Source organism: Bos grunniens, chromosome 19, assembly GCF_055505025.1.
Source record: "Bos grunniens cultivar Pamir isolate PY7600 chromosome 19, Bosgru_T2T1.0, whole genome shotgun sequence".
Classification (NCBI taxonomy): domain Eukaryota; kingdom Metazoa; phylum Chordata; class Mammalia; order Artiodactyla; family Bovidae; genus Bos; species Bos grunniens.
Window position 1 is genome coordinate 47,550,139 of NC_141183.1, and position 17,523 is coordinate 47,567,661.

The 17,523-nt window shown below is 44.9% G+C and overlaps 1 protein-coding gene across 1 annotated transcript; it reads left to right on the top strand.

Moving 5' to 3' along the window:
* The first annotated feature begins 15,065 nt into the window (after positions 1-15,065).
* Positions 15,066-17,057, top strand: LOC147352541 (C-C motif chemokine 2). Its single transcript, XM_086355610.1, has 3 exons — positions 15,066-15,309; positions 16,058-16,175; positions 16,526-17,057. The coding sequence occupies exons 1-3, from the start codon at positions 15,090-15,092 to the stop codon at positions 16,629-16,631; spliced, it is 444 nt and encodes a 147-aa protein (XP_086211736.1). The 5' UTR covers positions 15,066-15,089; the 3' UTR covers positions 16,632-17,057.
* Positions 17,058-17,523: the final 466 nt, after the last annotated feature.

The window sequence follows — 17,523 nt, forward strand, 5'->3', positions numbered from 1 at the left end:
TTACTGCATCCATAGCGTCAGGGAGGGGGTCCAGATGGTCTCCCCACCTCAGCCCTCAGCCCCTGAATTCTCAGTCTGAGTTTGGAACTTGGGTCACCGATCCATTTGGAACCTCTTCAGACTCAAAGCATCTCAAAATTTTGAACTCAAAAGAAAGGGTCTCAATTCCTCTCCTTTTAGGAGGTCTCTTAGTCCTTATGCAAATATCTGTTTGGTCCATTTGCTCCCTGTGTCCAGCTCTGCATCACCAGGGGTCTTTGGAGGGGCAGCCTTTCTCTTTGGCCACCAAAGCTTCTTTCCTTCCTTCCTTCCTCCAGGGCAAGAAGTGCCTATTTACAATGAGTGCCTCAGTAAAATTTCGCTAAACAAAGAAATGTTTCTTCCATAGAAAAAACAGCTGGCAGTCTCACTGGAAAATGTTAAGATCCATGACCAGGCACTTCCCACACCACACACACACACACACACACATACACACACACACACACAGCTTGCCTGCAATGATTTATAAATTCTCTAAAATCCTGGGAAACTTTTTTCCCTCCTATTTTAATTAAAGCAGAGCAGGGATTTTCAGTCTGGGATCTCTATGGTACCTTCCAGCTCTAATTATTTCCCCCTAATTCATTCATTATTACATATTTATTGAATCCCTATTGCTGAGTGCTGATGCTGGGGATACAGGACAAAAGTGCCTGCCCTCCTACACGCCTGCCATTCCCACCCCACTATAAACAGCTCCAAGGAAAACAATGTAAAGTTCTCTTGCTACTCTGGTTACATTTTTGAGCAATCAATAAGCTACAGAACTGCTGCTGCTGCTGCTGCTGCTGCTGCTAAGTCACTTCAGTCGTGTCCGACTCTGTGCAACCCCATAGACGGCAGCCCACCAGGCTCCCCGGTCCCTGGGATTCTCCAGGCAAGAACACTGGAGTGGGTTGCCATTTCCTTCTCCAATGCATGAAAGTGAAAAGGGAAGGTGAAGTCGCTCAGTCGCGTCTGACTCTTAGCGACCCCATGGACTGCAGCCCACCAGGCTCCTCCATCCATGGGATTTTCCAGGCAAGAGTACTGGAGTGGGTTGCCATTAGAACTGAGTTATTTCCTAATGCTTTGTTTTAAGGTCCTCTAATCTAAGCCAGAAGAGTTGTGTGTGCTTTGCAGAACAATTACCCTTCAACTTTCCTTTTTCCCTCAAACAAATACCCTCAGCATCTGCATTCAGACGTTTTCTCAGACTCGAGTTTACAGCAGGGGTCCCCAGCCTCTAGGATCTAATGTCTGATGATCTGAGGTGGAGCTGATGTAGTAATAATAGAAGTAAAGTGCACAATAAAAGTAACGAGCTTGAATCATCCTGAAACCATCCCACCCCAACCCATCCATGACACAAAAGCTGTTCCTAGTGCCATTAAGGTTGGGGACCTCTGATTTACAGTAAATGCAGGAAGAGCTTTTGAGTGTAGCCAGTGCCTTGCAACCTGGGGCTCCACCAGTGAGCCAGGGAAACTATTAACAAAGAAAGAGGTTTTTTTTTGCAACTGAAGTTTCTCTTTTTCGGCATGCAGTGTTTTGTAACCAGAAGGGAGAAACAGCTCATGCCCAAAGAGGGTTTCATGGGGCCCCCGAAAGCTATGACTTGGTAGCAGCCTAGGCACTGTTGCCCCAGCCCTACCACTATCTCTTCCCCAAGTAGAAGTGGGGAACTTGGTAAAACAAAATTCTTGCTTCTCATTTCCCTGTCTGATACTCAGCCCATAATTCAGATATCTGGGAGAAATGATTTGAGATTCTTGGATTGTTCATCGGTTCAAATAATATTTATTGAGAACCCACTACATGAAAGACATCATATAGGTGCTGGGCAAGGGTCTTAAAGCAGGATGGAGCATAGAGAGTTCTAGAAGCAGAGAAGGAGTCTGGGGGCAACAGGAGGTTAGAGACAGACAAGGGCCTGTCAGAAGGTGAACCTCCAGGGACCTCCCTGGTGGCACAGTGGTTAAAGAATTTGCCTGCCAATGGAGGGGATCTGGGCTCGAACCCTGGTCCAGGAAGATCCCACATGCCACAGAGCAACTAAGCTTCTGAGTCTGTGTACTGCAACCACTGAAGCCCTCAAGCCTAGAGCCTGTGCTCTGCAACAAGAGAAGCCACTGCAATGAGAAGCCTGAGCACCGCAATGAAGAGTAGCCCCCGCTCTCAGCAACTAGAGAACACCCGTGCACAGCAACAAAGACCAGTGCAGCCAAAAATAAATAATAAATAAACTTCAGAGGAAAAAAAATGTGAACTTCTGATGAGGACCTGATACCCTCACTCAACTGGGAGACTGGTCTTCTCTGACCCTCAATTTTATCAGCCCCTGAAGCTCTCGTTCTGTCCACACGTGGACAAGAAAACAGCAGTGAAAAAGAGCCTGAGAAATCAAGACCTGACCACGTGATACAGATGCCCAATCCACTTATATAGCAAGAAATAAGAGTGGAGGTTTGGGGGCTTCCCCTGCAGTCCACGGGTTAAGAATCCACACTTCCACTGCAGGGGATGCAGGTTCGAGCCCTGGTCAGGGAACTAAAATCCCACATGCTCTGCACTGGAGGCTGCCTGAGCTTGGACTAAGAGACTGTCTGGAAGCTGTAGCTTGCTCAGGCCCTCAGAATGACACAGCTTTTTACACATTGCTTGCAAAGCACTGTTGGCTTATTGTTTCATCTGAGTCTCATGACAATGTTAGAAACACTGTCTTACTAATCATACATTACAGAAGAGGCCAGAGATGTCAAGTGACTTGGGCAAGGCCACACACCTAGATAGTGGCAAGGCCCCATCTGGCTCTAATGGTTCCATGATTCAAGTTTCCCTCCTCTTTATCCCCTCTCTTCTCTTACAATTTCTCTCTTCGTTTTTTTTTTTTTTTTCTTCTGACTGTGCCTTTTTCTCCTGTTCTTACCACCCAGTCTGTCCAGCATAGACTACTCCACAAACCCTGTACTTCTGTCCAGGGTTGCCCAGCATTGGAGGGTAGGGGAAGAATGGATTGGGAGTTTGGGGTTAGCAGATGAAAACTATTATACAGAGAATGGATAAACAACAAGATCCTACCATATAGTACAGGGAACTAGATTCAACATTCTGTGATAAACCATAATGGGAAAGAAAACAAAATAATATACATGTAAAACTGAATCGTTTTGTTGTACAGCAGAAACTAACACAACATTGTGAATCAATTATACTTCAATTTCAAAAGAGAGAGGCTGCCGAGAGGAGCAACCCCACGTCCAAGGTCAGGAGGGGCAGTGGTGAGAAGATACCCCTCGTCCAAGATAAGGAGCAGCGGCTGCGCTTTGCTGGAGCAGCCGTGAAGAGATAGCCCACGTCCAAGGTAAGAGAAACCCAAGTAAGATGATAGGTGTTGCAAGAGGGTATCAGAGGGCAGACACACTGAAACCATAATCACAGAACACAAGGCAATCTGATCACATGGACCACAGCTTTGTCTAACTCAATGAAACTAAGCCATGCCGGGTGGGGCCACCCAAGATGGGCGGGTCATGGTGGAGAGGTCTGAAAGAATGCAGTCCACTGGAGAAGGGCAAACCACTTCAGTATTCTTGCCTTGAGAATCCCATGGACAGTATGAAAAGGCAAAATGATAGGATACTGAAAGAAGAACTCAATGGACATGAGTTTGAGTAAACTCTGGGAGTTGGTGATGGACAGGGAGGCCTGGCGTGCTGCGATTCATGGGGTTGCAAAATCAGACACGACTGACTGAACTGGGGTGAATATAGCTTTATGTGGTAAAATTATAGATTGCAATTCAGCAGGTCAGAAGTGAAGACCAGAACTCTCTATTATGGATAGGTTCTGTGGTCCTTAACTATTTGGAGGTCATAAATGCCTTTGGTAATCTGGACCTGCTCTACAGAAAAAATACACAGTCATATAAATGTGGAAGATGATCCCAGATGGTTCTTGAAGCCTAGCCAAGTGCTACAGATAAGAAGCCTGGTCTAGACAAAATGAACTACTCGTGTTTCCCATTCCTGACCACAGTTTCTCCTGCTGAGCCCTTTTAAGGTTCTTCTAATGCAACCATAGACGAGTATCATCAGCATTGCCCAGGAGCTGGTTAGAATTTCAGAGTCTCAGACCCACCCATGACCCACAGAATCAGAATCTAGACTTTAACAGGATCCCAGGAAGACATGTAAGCACTTTAAATCTCTGATCTCTGTAAGTTCACTCCAAAGCGCACCCCTCCTCGATCCAATAGTCACTCAAGTTTCAAAACCTGCTGACTCATTTTAAAAGCATCATCATAGGGTTTCTCTGGTGGTCCAGTGGTTAAGAACCTACCTTGCAATGCTCTAGAGCCTGTGTGCCACACCTACCAGCCCTGTGTGCTGCAGCTACTGAAGCCTGCACACTCTAGAGCCCATGCTACACAATAAGAGAAGCCGCTGCAATGAGAAGCCTGCACACTGCAACTAGAGAGTAGCCGCTGCTCTCCGGGACTAGAGAAAGCCCACGCACAGCAGTGAAGACCCAGCGGAGCCAAAAAAAAAAATAGATAGGTGAAAGTGTACGTGAAGTCGCTCAGTCTTGTCCGACTCTTTGCAACCCCATGGACAGCAGCCTACCAGGTTCCTCTGTCCATGGGATTTTTCCAGGCAAGAATACTGGAGTCGGTTACCATTTCCTTCTCCAGGAGATCTTTCTGACCCAGGGATTGAACCTGGGTGTCCCGCATTGTAGGTAGATGCTTTACCATCTGAGCCACCAGGGAAGTCATAGATAGGTAGATAGGTAGGTAGGTAGGTGGATAGATAAATAAGTAAAAAGTACCACCGTGAAGACTTCTCTCACAGGTCCGAGTCTCTCTAGTTACTGCAGTGTCTCTGTGTCGCTTGCCTTTCCTTCAGGGGAGCTCAGCACAGGTGTTAAAAGCAGGACGCAATGGAAGACTATTGAAGTGATGATCCTCTGTCTCCACTCCATCTGTGTTTCCCTACGATGCCCCCCAGTTCAGGGCCATCACAGGGGGACCTCAAATGAATTCGGCAGTTCCCTTGACCCTGCCTGGGCCACCACGGGCAGTGTAACCCCAAGTGAGGACAGTGGCTTCTCCTGTGCTGTGCTGCCCCTGGTTACAGTCTGTCTGGGGAGCGGGAGCAAGTCTTACACTGTCAGTATTCTACCAGTTTTCCTAGACGTGACCCCCTCACCCACAGCACCCTCTGTAGACTCACTGTAAGACTCTTATGCTGGTCCCTGAGGGCTGGCCTCTGACAGAATGTGGTCCACTGGAGGAGGGAATGGCAAGCCACTTCAGTATTCTTGCCTTGATACCCCATGAAAGCATGAAAAGGCAAAAAGATAGGACACTGAAAGAGGAACTCCCCAGGTCAGTAGGTGCCCAAGAATGAAGGGATGCAGCCAAAGCAAAAACAACACCCAGTTGTGGATAGGACTGGTGATAGAAGCAAGGTCTGATGCTGTAAAGAGCAATATTGCGTAGCAACCTGGAATGTTAGGTCAGTGAATCAAGGCAAATTGGAAGTGGTCAAACAGGAGACGGCAAGAGTGAACATCAACCTTCTAGGAATCAGCGAACTAAAATGGACTGGAATGGGTGATTTTAACTCAGATGACCATTATAGCTACTACTGTGGGCAGGAACCCCTTAGAAGAAATGGAGTAGCCATCATAGTCAACAAAAAGAGTCCAAAATGCAGTACTTGGATGCAATCTCAAAAACGACAGAATGATCTCTGTTCGTTTCCAAGGCAAACCATTCAATATCATGGTAATCCAAGTCTATGCCATGACAAGTAAAGCTGAAGAAGCTGAAGTTGAACATTTCTATGAAGACCTACAAGACCTTCAAGAACTAACACCCAAAAAAGATGTCCTTTTCATTATAGGGGACTGGAATGCAAAAGTAGGAAGTCAAGAAACACCTGGAGCAACAGGCAAATTTGGCCTTGGAGTACAAAAGGAAGCAGGGCAAAGGCCAATAGAGTTCTGCCAAGAGAACGCACTGGTCATAGCAAACACCCTCTTCCAAAAACACAAGAGAAGACTCTACACATGGACATCATCAGATGGTCAACACCAAAATCAGATTGATTATATTCTTTGCAGCCAAAGATTTAGAAGCTCTATACAGTCAGCAAGAACAAGACTGGGAGCTGACTGTGGCTCAGATCATGAACTCCTTATTGCCAAATTCAAACTTAAGTTGAAGAAAGTGGAGAAAACCACTAGATCATTCAGCTATGACCTAAACCAAATCCCTTATGACTATATAGTGGAAATGAGAAATAGATTTAAGGGACTAGATCTGATAGATAGAATGCCTGATGAACTATGGATGGACTTGTGTGACATTGTACAGAAGACAGGAATCAACACTATTCCAAGAAAAAGAAATTCAAAAAAGCAAACTGGCTGTCTGAGGAGGCCTTAGAAATAGCTGTGAAAAGAAGGGAAGCAAAAAGCAAAGGGGAAAAGGAAAGATATATCCATTTAAATGCAGTGTTCCAAAGAATAGCAAGGAGAGATAAGAAAGCCTTCCTCAGTGATCAGTGCAAAGAAACAGGAAAACAATAGAATAGGAAAGACTGGAGATCTCTTCAAGAAAATTAGATATACAAAGGGAACATTTCATGCAAAGATGGGCTCAATAAAGGACAGAAATGGTAGTGACTTAACAGAAGCAGAAGATATTAAGAAGAGGTGGCAAGAATACACAGAAGAACTGTACAAAAAAGATCTTCACGACCCAGATAATCATGATGATGTGATCACTCACCTGGAGCCAGACATCCTGGAATGTGAAGTCAAGTGGGCCTTAGGAAGCATCACTATGAACAAAGCTAGTGGAGGTGATGGAATTCCAGTTGAGGTATTTCAAATCCTAAAAGATGATGCTGTGAAAGTGCTGCACTCAATATGCCAGCAAATTTGGAAAACTCAGCAGTGGCCACAGGACTGGAAAAGGTCAGTTTTCATTCCAATCCCAAAGAAAGGCAATGCCAAAGAATGCTCAACTACCACACAATTGCACTCATCTCACACGCTAGTAAAGTAATGCTCAAAATTCTCCAAGCCAGGCTTCAACAATTCGTGAACTATGAACTTCCAGATGTTCAAGCTGGTTTTAGAAAAGGCAGAGGAACAAGAGATCAAATTGCCAACATCTGCTGGTTCATTGAAGAAGCAAGAGAGTTCCAGAAAAATATCTATTTCTGCTTTATTGACTATGCCAAAGCCTTTGACTGTCTGGATCACAATCAACTGTGGAAAATTCTGAAAGAAATGGGAATACCAGACCACCTGATCTGCCTCTTGAGAAATTTGTATGCAGGTCAGGAAGCAACAGTTAGAACTGGACATGGGACAACAGACTGGTTCCAAATAGGAAAAGGAGTCCATCAAGGCTGTATATTGTCACCCTGCTTATTTAACTTCTATGCAGAATACATCATGAGAAATGTTTGGCTGGAAGAAGCACAAGCTGGAATCAAGATTGCAGGGAGAAATATCAATAACCTCAGATATGCAGATGACACCACCCTTATGGCAGAAAATGAAGAAGAACTAAAAATCCTCTTGATGAAAGTGAAAGAGGAGAGTGAACTAAAAAGCCTCTTGATGAAAGTGCAAGAGGAGAGTGAAAAAGTTGGCTTAAGTCTCAACATTCAGAAAACAAAGATCATGGCATCTGGTCCCATCACTTCATGGCAAATAGATGGGGAAATGATGGAAACAGTGGCTGATTTTATTTTTCTGGGCTCCAAAATCACTGCAGATAGTGATTGCAGCCATGAAATTAAAAGATGCTTACTCCTTAGAAGGAAAGTTATGACTTTCCTTCTAAGCATATTAAAAAGCAGAGACATTACTTTGTCAACAAAGGTCTGTCTAGTCAAGGCTATGGTTTTTCCAGTGGTCATGTATGGATGTGAGAGTTGGACTATGAAGAAAGCTGAGTGCCAAAGAATTGGTGCTTTTGAATTGTGGTGTTGGAGAAGACTCTTGAGAGACTCTTGGACTGCAAGAAGATCCAACCAGCTCATCCTAAAGGAGATCGGACCTGAAAGTTCATTGGTGGGACTGATTTTGAAGCTGCAACTCCAATACTTTGGCTATCTGATGCAAACAGCTGACTCATTTGAACAGACCCTGATGCTGGGAAAGATTGAGAGCAGGAGAAGGGGACAACAGAGAATGAGATGGTTGGATGGCATCACCAAATCAATGGACAGGTTTGGGTGGACTCCAGGAGTTGGTGATGAACAGGGAGGCCTGGCGTGCTGCAGTTCATGGGGTTGCAAAGGGTCGGACATGACTGAGTCACTGAACTGAACTGAACTGAGGGCTGGCCCTGAAGGCAGTAAGTGACAAACCCCCAAATACCCTCAGGTCTTGCCTGAGACCCCACTCCCTCCCACAGCCACCCTGTGTTGGGTCGCTGCAGGTGGATTTTTCCCTTTCTTTTCCCATAAGCTATCTCCTCCTGACTCCCTCCCAAACATCCTCAGTTCTTTCATGCATATAAACCTGGGGCAGCTCCACAAAGCACACAGGAAATGTCTGGATGCTGAACCTTGGGGTGAATGCTGCCTTGGTTTATTTTTATACCCATCCCACCTTACCATGGATGCTCACTCATCTCTTCTGGAAAGCAAGTTGCATGTTGGGTTCACTTTTCCCATCCTCCACCCCCAGCCCACTACCTGGTGTTCTGCATAGAATAGATGCTAACTGTTTGCATGTCGTAACAAGGAGCCAGTCTGGCAGTGCTACACTGAGAGCCCAGATGTGGACAAATCCCCACAAACTTTGCCCTTCGTCTACCATGTCACTTTGGGCCTGTCACAGCCTCTTTCTTGGCCTCAGTTTCTCCATCTGTGAAACAGGAAGATGATCTGTAAGGTTCTGTTCTTATCTGACATTCTGTGCAAGAATAAAGAATGGGGGCTTCTGTGATAGTCCTGCAGCTAAGACTCTGTGCTCCTAATGCAGCAGGCCCAGGGGTTCGATCCTTGGTCAGGGAACTAGATCCCACATGCCGCATCTAAGACCTGGTATAGCCAAATAAATAAATATTTAAACAAAGAATAAAGAATGAATTTCTCATCCTTGAAAGGCAAGGGATCTCAGAGTTGGGGTCCTGTTAAAATAAGCACTGATCTCCCTAAAGCTCAGAGCTAATGTGTAGCAGCTAAAGAAGCCTGGGGAGGTGTCTAGAAATTATTTAAGGGGCACAAAGCTTCCTGTGCATCTCACTCTAAGGCCTGAGCTGGAGGAGCATCGCAAGCAGAGGGAAGCGTGCCCTAGCTAGGGGCAGAGAGGAAAGCAAGCAAACTGGGCAAGGGACCAAGGCAAGGGTTAGATGCTGGCTTCAGATATTTCTAGAAAGCTCACTCTTTATTCCTCTTTCCTTTACCTCTGACCCTGAGTGGGAGTCTGAGCCTATGATCAAGGTCCATGTGGAGGATCCTGGGTGGGAGGTGGGGGTGTCAGCCCATGGGGAGGAAGGAAGGAAGGATTATTCACCATGAGTAACTTTCCCATTCCTCATCTGTGTGTTGTTGAGGAGGGGTCCAGGGGGACTGGGGATTCTGGAGAACAGCAAAACCTTGACTCCACCTCCTCCCCACTCCCCCTGCTCCCCAGCCTTTCCCTTGTATGCCCTCAAGCAGGGGGCCAAGCCAGACCTTGCGCTGGGATGTTCCCAGCACAGCCCCACGTGAGACGTCTCTGGCTGGCTTCAAGCCCAGCATCTGGAATTCAGGCTCCAGCCAAGTGCCTCTTCTCCAAGGAATCTGGGAACTTCCAAAGCCATCTCAGAGTGGAAATTTTGACTCATTTCTCCCACGCAGTGACTGACCCTCCAGCTGGGAAGAACAACTATTCTTGACAGAGCAGAAGTGAGAGGGAGATGGCTACCACCTTCCAGAAGACTTTCTCTTCTGATTCATAATTTCTCCTTTGATCCTGCTTATTGCCTGTCACGTGCAGTGACCCAGTCACTTTCCAAAAATGGTGATGCCTTCCTGAAGCAGTAACACAGCTTCAAATACTCAGAAATACGTCTGAAAACTCAGGGGAAAAAAAAAAAAAAAAAAAAAAACAGAACACTTCTCTGAGTGACCATGTGCAAACAGAGGCCAGCTTGACCTGTCTCTGCCCATAGCAAGAATCTGATCTCCTTACGCAAAAATGAGGAGATTTACTACAGAATGTCTACCGGGCCTTTGGTTAGGGGACAAGGTGTGATAATAGCCTGGCAGAATCAGGAGAAAGCAGTCTCAAGATCTCAACACCTTTATTTATTTATTGAGCTATTGTAGTCCAATTCAGCTTTCTAAAAAACTTTTCATTTTATATTGGAGTAGAGCCTTGGTTTCTAAGGCAAACCATTCAACATCACAGTAAGCCAAGTCTATGCCCCAACTGCTAATGCCAAAGAAGCTGAAGCTGACCGGTTTTATGAAGACCTATAAGACCTTCTAGTGTGTGTTCGTTTTAGCCGCTCAGTCATGTCTGACTCTTTGCAACCCGACAGACTATAGCCAGCCAGGCTCCTCTGTCCATGGAATTCTCCAGGCAAGAATACTGGATTGGGTTTCCATTCTCTTCTCCAGGGGTCTTCCAGACCCAAGGATCAAACCCAGGTCTCCTGAATTATAGGCAGATTCTTTACTGTCTTAGTTACCAGGGAAGACTGACCTTTTAGAACTAACACCAGGAAAAAGATGTCCTTTTCATAACAGGGGATTAGAATGAAAAACTAGGAAGTCAAGAGATAACCTGGAGTAACAGGCAAGTTTGGCCTTGGGGTACAAAATGAAGCAGGGCAAAGGCTAAGAGAATTTTGTTAAGAAAACACATTGGTCATAGCAAACATCCATTTTCAATAAGCCAAGAAATGACTCTACACATGGACAACAGAAGGTCAATACCAAAATCAAATTGATTATATTCTTTACAGCCAAAGATGGAGAAGATCTATAGTCAGAAACACAAGACCTGGAGCTGACCGTGGCTTACATCATAAGCTCCTTATTGCAAAATTCAGGCTTAAATTGAAGAAAGTAGGTAAAGTCACTAGGCCATCTGGGTATGATCGGAATCAAATACCTTATGATTATACAGTGTAGCTGAAGAATAGATTCAAGGGATTAGATCTGCTAGACAGAGTGCCTGAAGAACTACAGACGGAAGTTCATAACACTGTACAGGAGAGGGTGACCAAAACCATCAGCAAGGAAAAGAAAAGCAAGAAAGCACAGTGGTTGTCTGAGGTGGCTTAACAAATAGTTGAGCAAAGAAGAGAAGTGAAAGCAAGAAAGAGACACCTAATTGAATGCAGGGTTACAGAGAATAGCAAAGAGATAAGAAGGCCTTCTTAAAAGAACAATGTAAAGAAACACGGGAAAACAATAGAATGGGAAAGACTAGAGATCTCTCCAAGAAAATTGCAGATATCAAGAGAATATTTCATGCGAGGATGGGCACAATAAAGGACAGAAATTGTACGGACCTAACAGAAGCAGAGGAGATTCGGAAGAGGTGGCAAGAGTACACTATACAAAAAAGGTCTTAGTGACCAGGGTAACCACAATGGTATGCTCACTCACCTAGAGCCAAACATCCTGGAGTGCGAGGTCGAGCGGGCCTTAGGAAGCATTACTATGAACAAAGCTAGTGGAAGTGATGGAATTCCAGCTGAGCTATTTCAAATGCTAAAAGATGATGCTGGTAAAGTGCTTCACTCAACATGTCAGCAAATTTAGAAAACTCAGCAGTGGCCACAGGACTGGAAAAGGTCAGTTTTTATTCCAATCCCAAAGAAGTACAGTGCCAAAGAATGTTCAATGTACCACACAATTGCACTCATTTCACATGCTAGTAAGGTTATGCTCAAAATTCTTCAAGCTAGGCTTCAGCAGTATGTGAACTGAGAACTTTCAGATTTACAAGCTGGATTTAGAAAAGGCAGAGGAACCAGAGATCAAATTGCCAACATCCATTGGATCATAGACAAAGCAAAGGAGTTCCAGAAAAGCATCTACTTCTGCTTCATTGATTACACTAAAGTCTTGGACTGTGGATCACAACAAACTGTTGAAAATTCTTAAAGAGATGGGAGTACCACCTTACCTGTCTCCTGAGAAACCTGTATGCAGGTCAAGAAGCAATAGTTAGAACTGGACGTGGAACAATGGACAGGTTCCAAATTGGAAAAGGGGTAGGTTAAGGTTGTATAATGTCACCCTGCTTATTTAACTTATACGCAGAGTACATCATGCGAAATGCCGAGCTGGATGAAGCACAAGCTGGAATCAAGATTTCCGGGAGAAATACCAACAAGAAATATCAGTCAATATCAATATCAGATACACTAATGATACCACTCGAATGGCAGAAAGTGAAGAGGAACTAAAGAACCTCTTGATGAGGCTGAAAAAGAAGAGTGAAAAAGCTGGCTTGAAGCTCAGCATTCAGAAATGAAGATCCTGGCATCCAGTCCCATCACTTCGTGGAAAATAGAAGGGGCAAATATGGAAGCAGTGACAGATTTCATTTTCTTGGGCTCCAAAATCACTAAGGATGGTGACTACATCCATGAAATTAGAAGACACTTGCTCCTTGGAAGGAAAGTTACGATGAACCTAGACAGTATATTCAAATCAGAGAGGCCATTCCAGATTCTTGGGTGTAATTCCAAAAGGCAGGACAAAGAGAACAGATTAACTCGTGCGCTTCTTTGCTTCCACTCCTCTTGGAGCCCTATTTACCTTCTGTCTGACTCTAACTCCCTCCCACGGTGCCCCCAACTTAGGTTGAAATCTCTGTTTGGCTCAGTGCTCTGCCAGTGATTCAGTCCATTCTTACTGAATGAATCAAGTGTTTTCAGGAATGGAGACTAGGTGTAACTTCAGGCATGTATTCCCAGACCATCTCTTAGATTCTCTAGGAAACCAATATCCATCCTAAGACATTAAGCCCAGTGCCAGGAAGTAGGGATTCTGGTATCCAAGTGTCCTGGGTGAGAATCTCAGCCCCACCTGCTACTACCTGTGAGATCCTAGACAAAGCTAGTTGACTTCCTTTTCAACATAAAGCAAGTTGGGTTGTTTGGAGGACCAATGAGACAATGTCGCCAGTCACCCCAGCACAGGGTCTGGCTCCTGGAAAACACTCAATGATGTCAGCCACTGCTCTTTGCCATTACTGACCATTAACTAGGGACCAGACACAGTCATTTGTTCAATAGAACCCATTTCTTATTATGAATACAGTGATCCACTGCTATATTTATTAAATGGATAACCAACAAAGACCTTCTGAACAGCACAGGGAACTCTGCTCATTGTTATGGGGCAACCTGGATGGGAGGGGAGTTTGGGGGAGAATGGATATGTGTATCTGTATGACTGAGTCTCCTTGCTGTCCATCTGAAACTATCACAACATTGTTAATCAGCTATACTCCAATATAAAATAAAAAGTTTAAAAAACAAACAAAAACAAATGCACTGATTGGCAGACAGTTCTTCCCAAAAGTTCCATATGTTTCAAAGACATTGTCTCAAAGACTCTGAGACAGATCAGCAGGAACTTCCATGCCCACTGGGCAAAGCCAAGCAAGCTCAGAATCATGAGGCAGTAGAATCAGGGGAGTTGAGACCTGAATCCGAGGCTTGGCTCAGCCACTGGCATGCCTCAAGGAATTCTGTCATATTTGTGAAAGAAAAGAGTTCAATGAAATGAACACTAAGGTCTTTTAGGTGTTATGACGGATTCTGGGATTTCTGAGGAAGTCTAAGGCGGAGTTGCAGCACGAAGGCAGCCATTCTAATTCCAGGAAGACTGTTCTTCGGCTCACGCCTTCTCCTTGGGAATCCTAAAGAAACTGGGATAACAGTTGCCATAGCCGAGGACACGCCTCTTGTCTTGTCTTGTCTGCCTGCCGTGCTAACCACAGGCTCCAGATTCCTGTAATAACTTAACCGCGAGGAATGTCCTCAACTCCCTTTCAGATGTCTGCTGGTTTGGCAGAGACTGAGGCCAAAGGCATCCAGATATATAACCAGGCAGCTGGCTGGAGAATGTGCCCCTTCCTCTCGAAGTATGTCCTAGTCGTGACAGCACAGACCCTGGGTTTTGTTTGGGGGAACTTGAACAGGTTCCTTAACTCCTCTGTGCCTTGGCTTTCTGACTGTAAAATGGAAATGAACAATACCTACTGGATGGGGTTGGGGTACTGAATATTCCCAGTTCAGAGTTAGGTACTGCATGAGTATTACATCTGCATGATATAGATGGCTTCTTCCACAGCTTAAATCTGATGATTCTATTAATAGAAGTCAGCTTTATAGTTTTAAAAAAACCCTATAGTTCTACTAAGCTTCACTTGTACCACTATCCTACATTTTAAAGAGCAAAAGGATTTAATATGCTGTTGGGGGTGCCTGCCAAGACTTCAGGACTCCTCCTTGGCTTGAAGGTCCCTGGGCTGTTGTTTGAGGGTGGACCAGTCATTTGCTCAATAGAACCCATTTCTTCTTATGCATATAGCAATCCACTGCTATATTTATTAACTGGATAACCAACAAGGACCTTCTAAATAGCACAGGGAACTCTGCTCAGTGTTATGTGGCAGCCTGGCTGGGAGGGGAGTTTGGGGGAGAATCTTTTCTTTCAGCATCCTTGTGACTTGTGTTTCCCTGGCTTCCTTTCTTTTCTGTAGTTTTCACTTCAGAAAAAGGGGAATCTTAAGAATAAACCTGGCGGATTCATTTTGATATTTGGCAAAACTAATACAATTATGTAAAGTTTAAAAATAAAATAAAATTAGAGAAAAAAAGAATAAACCATTTGGTTTACGTCTGTGGTCTCTCTGAATATAACTGCACCCTGCCCCTCCCCCTTTCTTTTGATCTTCGCTGCAAATGGAAAATTGCCCAGTCCTGACCCACCACTTCCCTCTCCTACTTCCTGGAAATGTCCTGGCTGCTTCACTTGCTCAGCACGTTTCAGATTCCACTTCGTCATTCATTGAGGAGGATGCCGCCTGGGGCCAGCTTCACTCTCTCATGGGCTCCACCCTCTCGGTTTTCAATAAAAGGCAGGCAGAGCCACTGGAGGCCAGAGAGGCCAAACCAGAGACCAACAGCTCCCACGCTGAAACTTGTATCCTCTCGCTGCAACATGAAGGTCTCCGCTGCCCTCCTGTGCCTGCTACTCACAGTAGCTGCCTTCAGCACCGAGGTGCTTGCTCAGCCAGGTGAGCCCCCTTCTCCTTCCCTCTGAAGCTCACTGCCCTCTCTCTGGGTCATGCTGGGCCAGCAGAGCAGAAGGCTACCTGCACTCTCACTTTCACTACAAGATCAGGAAAGTCCAAGAGGCACAGAAGTGAGCTTGATCACACAGCTTCTCTTGGACAGTGCCTGGATGAGAATCCAGCTGTAGACCTCAAATCCAGCTCCTTCCAGGATTCCGGCTCTGGAAACCTGAGGCCAGTGCACTTACTGCCCTGGCTCCTTTCAGCAGCATTTGGGGTCTGGGATATAAGGAGAGGGGGTCTCTGGCAGGGTATATCTAGATACGATGGAGGCCAGAGGAGAAGATCTGAAATCTGGACTCCAGAGACTCAGTTTTGCAGAGGCAGTGGGTATCAGGGAAACTCACAACCAAGCATCCATTTCTTCTTACCTAAAGGGGACCCTTAGCTAACTTTGATAACTTGGGTTATTTGCTCCTACTAACAGAATTTCCCCAAATTATCTAGTTTTAACAAAGCTCCCTTCCCTCAGTTCATTGTCAGTGGTACATGCCCATTTTAGGGCTTAGGAAACTGAGTCCGTCTGATATTGTAGCTCTGAAGCACAAGCTGAAACATTAGGATTTAAAGGGTTCTCCCTGCACACCTGACTCCCTTTTGCCTTCTCCTTACTTCTCTTTTCCGCTCTGATTGAGATCGGAAAGAACCTAGTCCATTCTAAAATGCTTTTTCTTTGTGGTTCTATTTCCAGATGCAATTAACTCCCAAGTCGCCTGCTGCTATACATTCAACAGTAAGAAGATCTCAATGCAGAGGCTGATGAACTACAGAAGAGTCACCAGCAGCAAGTGTCCCAAAGAGGCTGTGATGTAAGTTGAGCACACCAGCCCTCCATGGTCCAGTTCTTCCTCAGGGTGCAAGGGGCAAGACTCACACAAACGTAACGTCAGAGAGTTACATGATCTAACCCAGTATCCAAAAGTGCCCTCCAGCGTCACGCTCCCTCTGGGTGCTCATTCAGACCATTCTAGTCTCTTTAGCCTGAAGTCAGGATGGTTTCAACTGGGACATCTATATGATCAACTTGCCATGGGCTCCCTCCTTCCACCTGCTTTCCTCCTTGAGTTCCCATGGCAGCATCAGGGCAAATGGGCCACATTTGTAGGCTGAGATTTCAATGGCACTCCATGTAACCTTATCCCCTCTCTTTCCTCCGCAGTTTCAAGACCATCCTGGGCAAGGAGTTATGTGCAGACCCCAAGCAGAAATGGGTCCAGGACTCCATAAACTATCTCAACAAGAAAAACCAAACTCCAAAGCCTTGAGCACTCACTCCACAACCCAAGAATCTAAAGACAATTTGTGTTCTTCCGGCTTTCCCTAACTGCCCTCTGATATTACCTTATTATAATTTTAAAGAGTATGAACTTTATTGATGTGAAACATGATGCCTTAAGTAATGTTAATCTTATTTAAGTTATTGATGCTTTAAGTTTATCTTCCATGACTACTAGTGTTTTTTGTTTGTTTGTTTGTTTTTGGTTGTTCGTTTGTTTTCATGGAGATTTGGGCAAATTGCTTTCCTCTGTGAATCTCAGTTCTATCCCTGGGATGGTGGAAGTGTCCTCACAAGAATGATTAATGCAAGAACTTTTGGTTTTATAGTCTAAGTCATTGTTAAAACTGCTATTGTGGAAATATATATTATGTAACTATTGAAAAAATACATATATATATATTTTTGTACAAAACCTGACTGTTGGCATTTTCTTGAAGGAAACTTAAAAAACTGAGTATAATCTTGGTTGATGGGGGAGGAGCAGGGTTTCAAAGTGTGGGGCTCATGTTTGGGAAGAATAAGAATGTGAACTGGCTGTGGTCTTTTTCACCAGGTGAGTTCATCTGAGTTCCTACATAAGAATTTTTAAGGCAGGACGCAATCAGGCATTTCATCATTACCACGCCAGTTCCCGACACCATTTGCCCAGATCCCGGGACCCTTGTCATCTGTTTAGCAGCAGCCAGCTCACCACCATTGTTGTGTTCACAGCCCTTGACCCCTGCCCTCACTCTCATTCACAATCTATTGCAACTTCCCCCTAACTCAGTTACTTTCCCTTAATTTATCCCCCTCCAATTAATCCTCCAACTTGGAGTGATACAGACACTGTAGACATTGGGAAATGACCGCTGATAAGATCAATTAAAAAGATATGA

Coding starts and splice junctions, on each gene's coding strand:
- LOC147352541 (XM_086355610.1), top strand. CDS start 15,090: ATGCCGCCTGGGGCCAGCTTCACTCTCTCATGGGCTCCACCCTCTCGG. Junction 15,310..16,057: donor CGAGGTGCTTGCTCAGCCAG/GTGAGCCCCCTT, acceptor TTCTATTTCCAG/ATGCAATTAACTCCCAAGTC. Junction 16,176..16,525: donor TGTCCCAAAGAGGCTGTGAT/GTAAGTTGAGCA, acceptor TTTCCTCCGCAG/TTTCAAGACCATCCTGGGCA.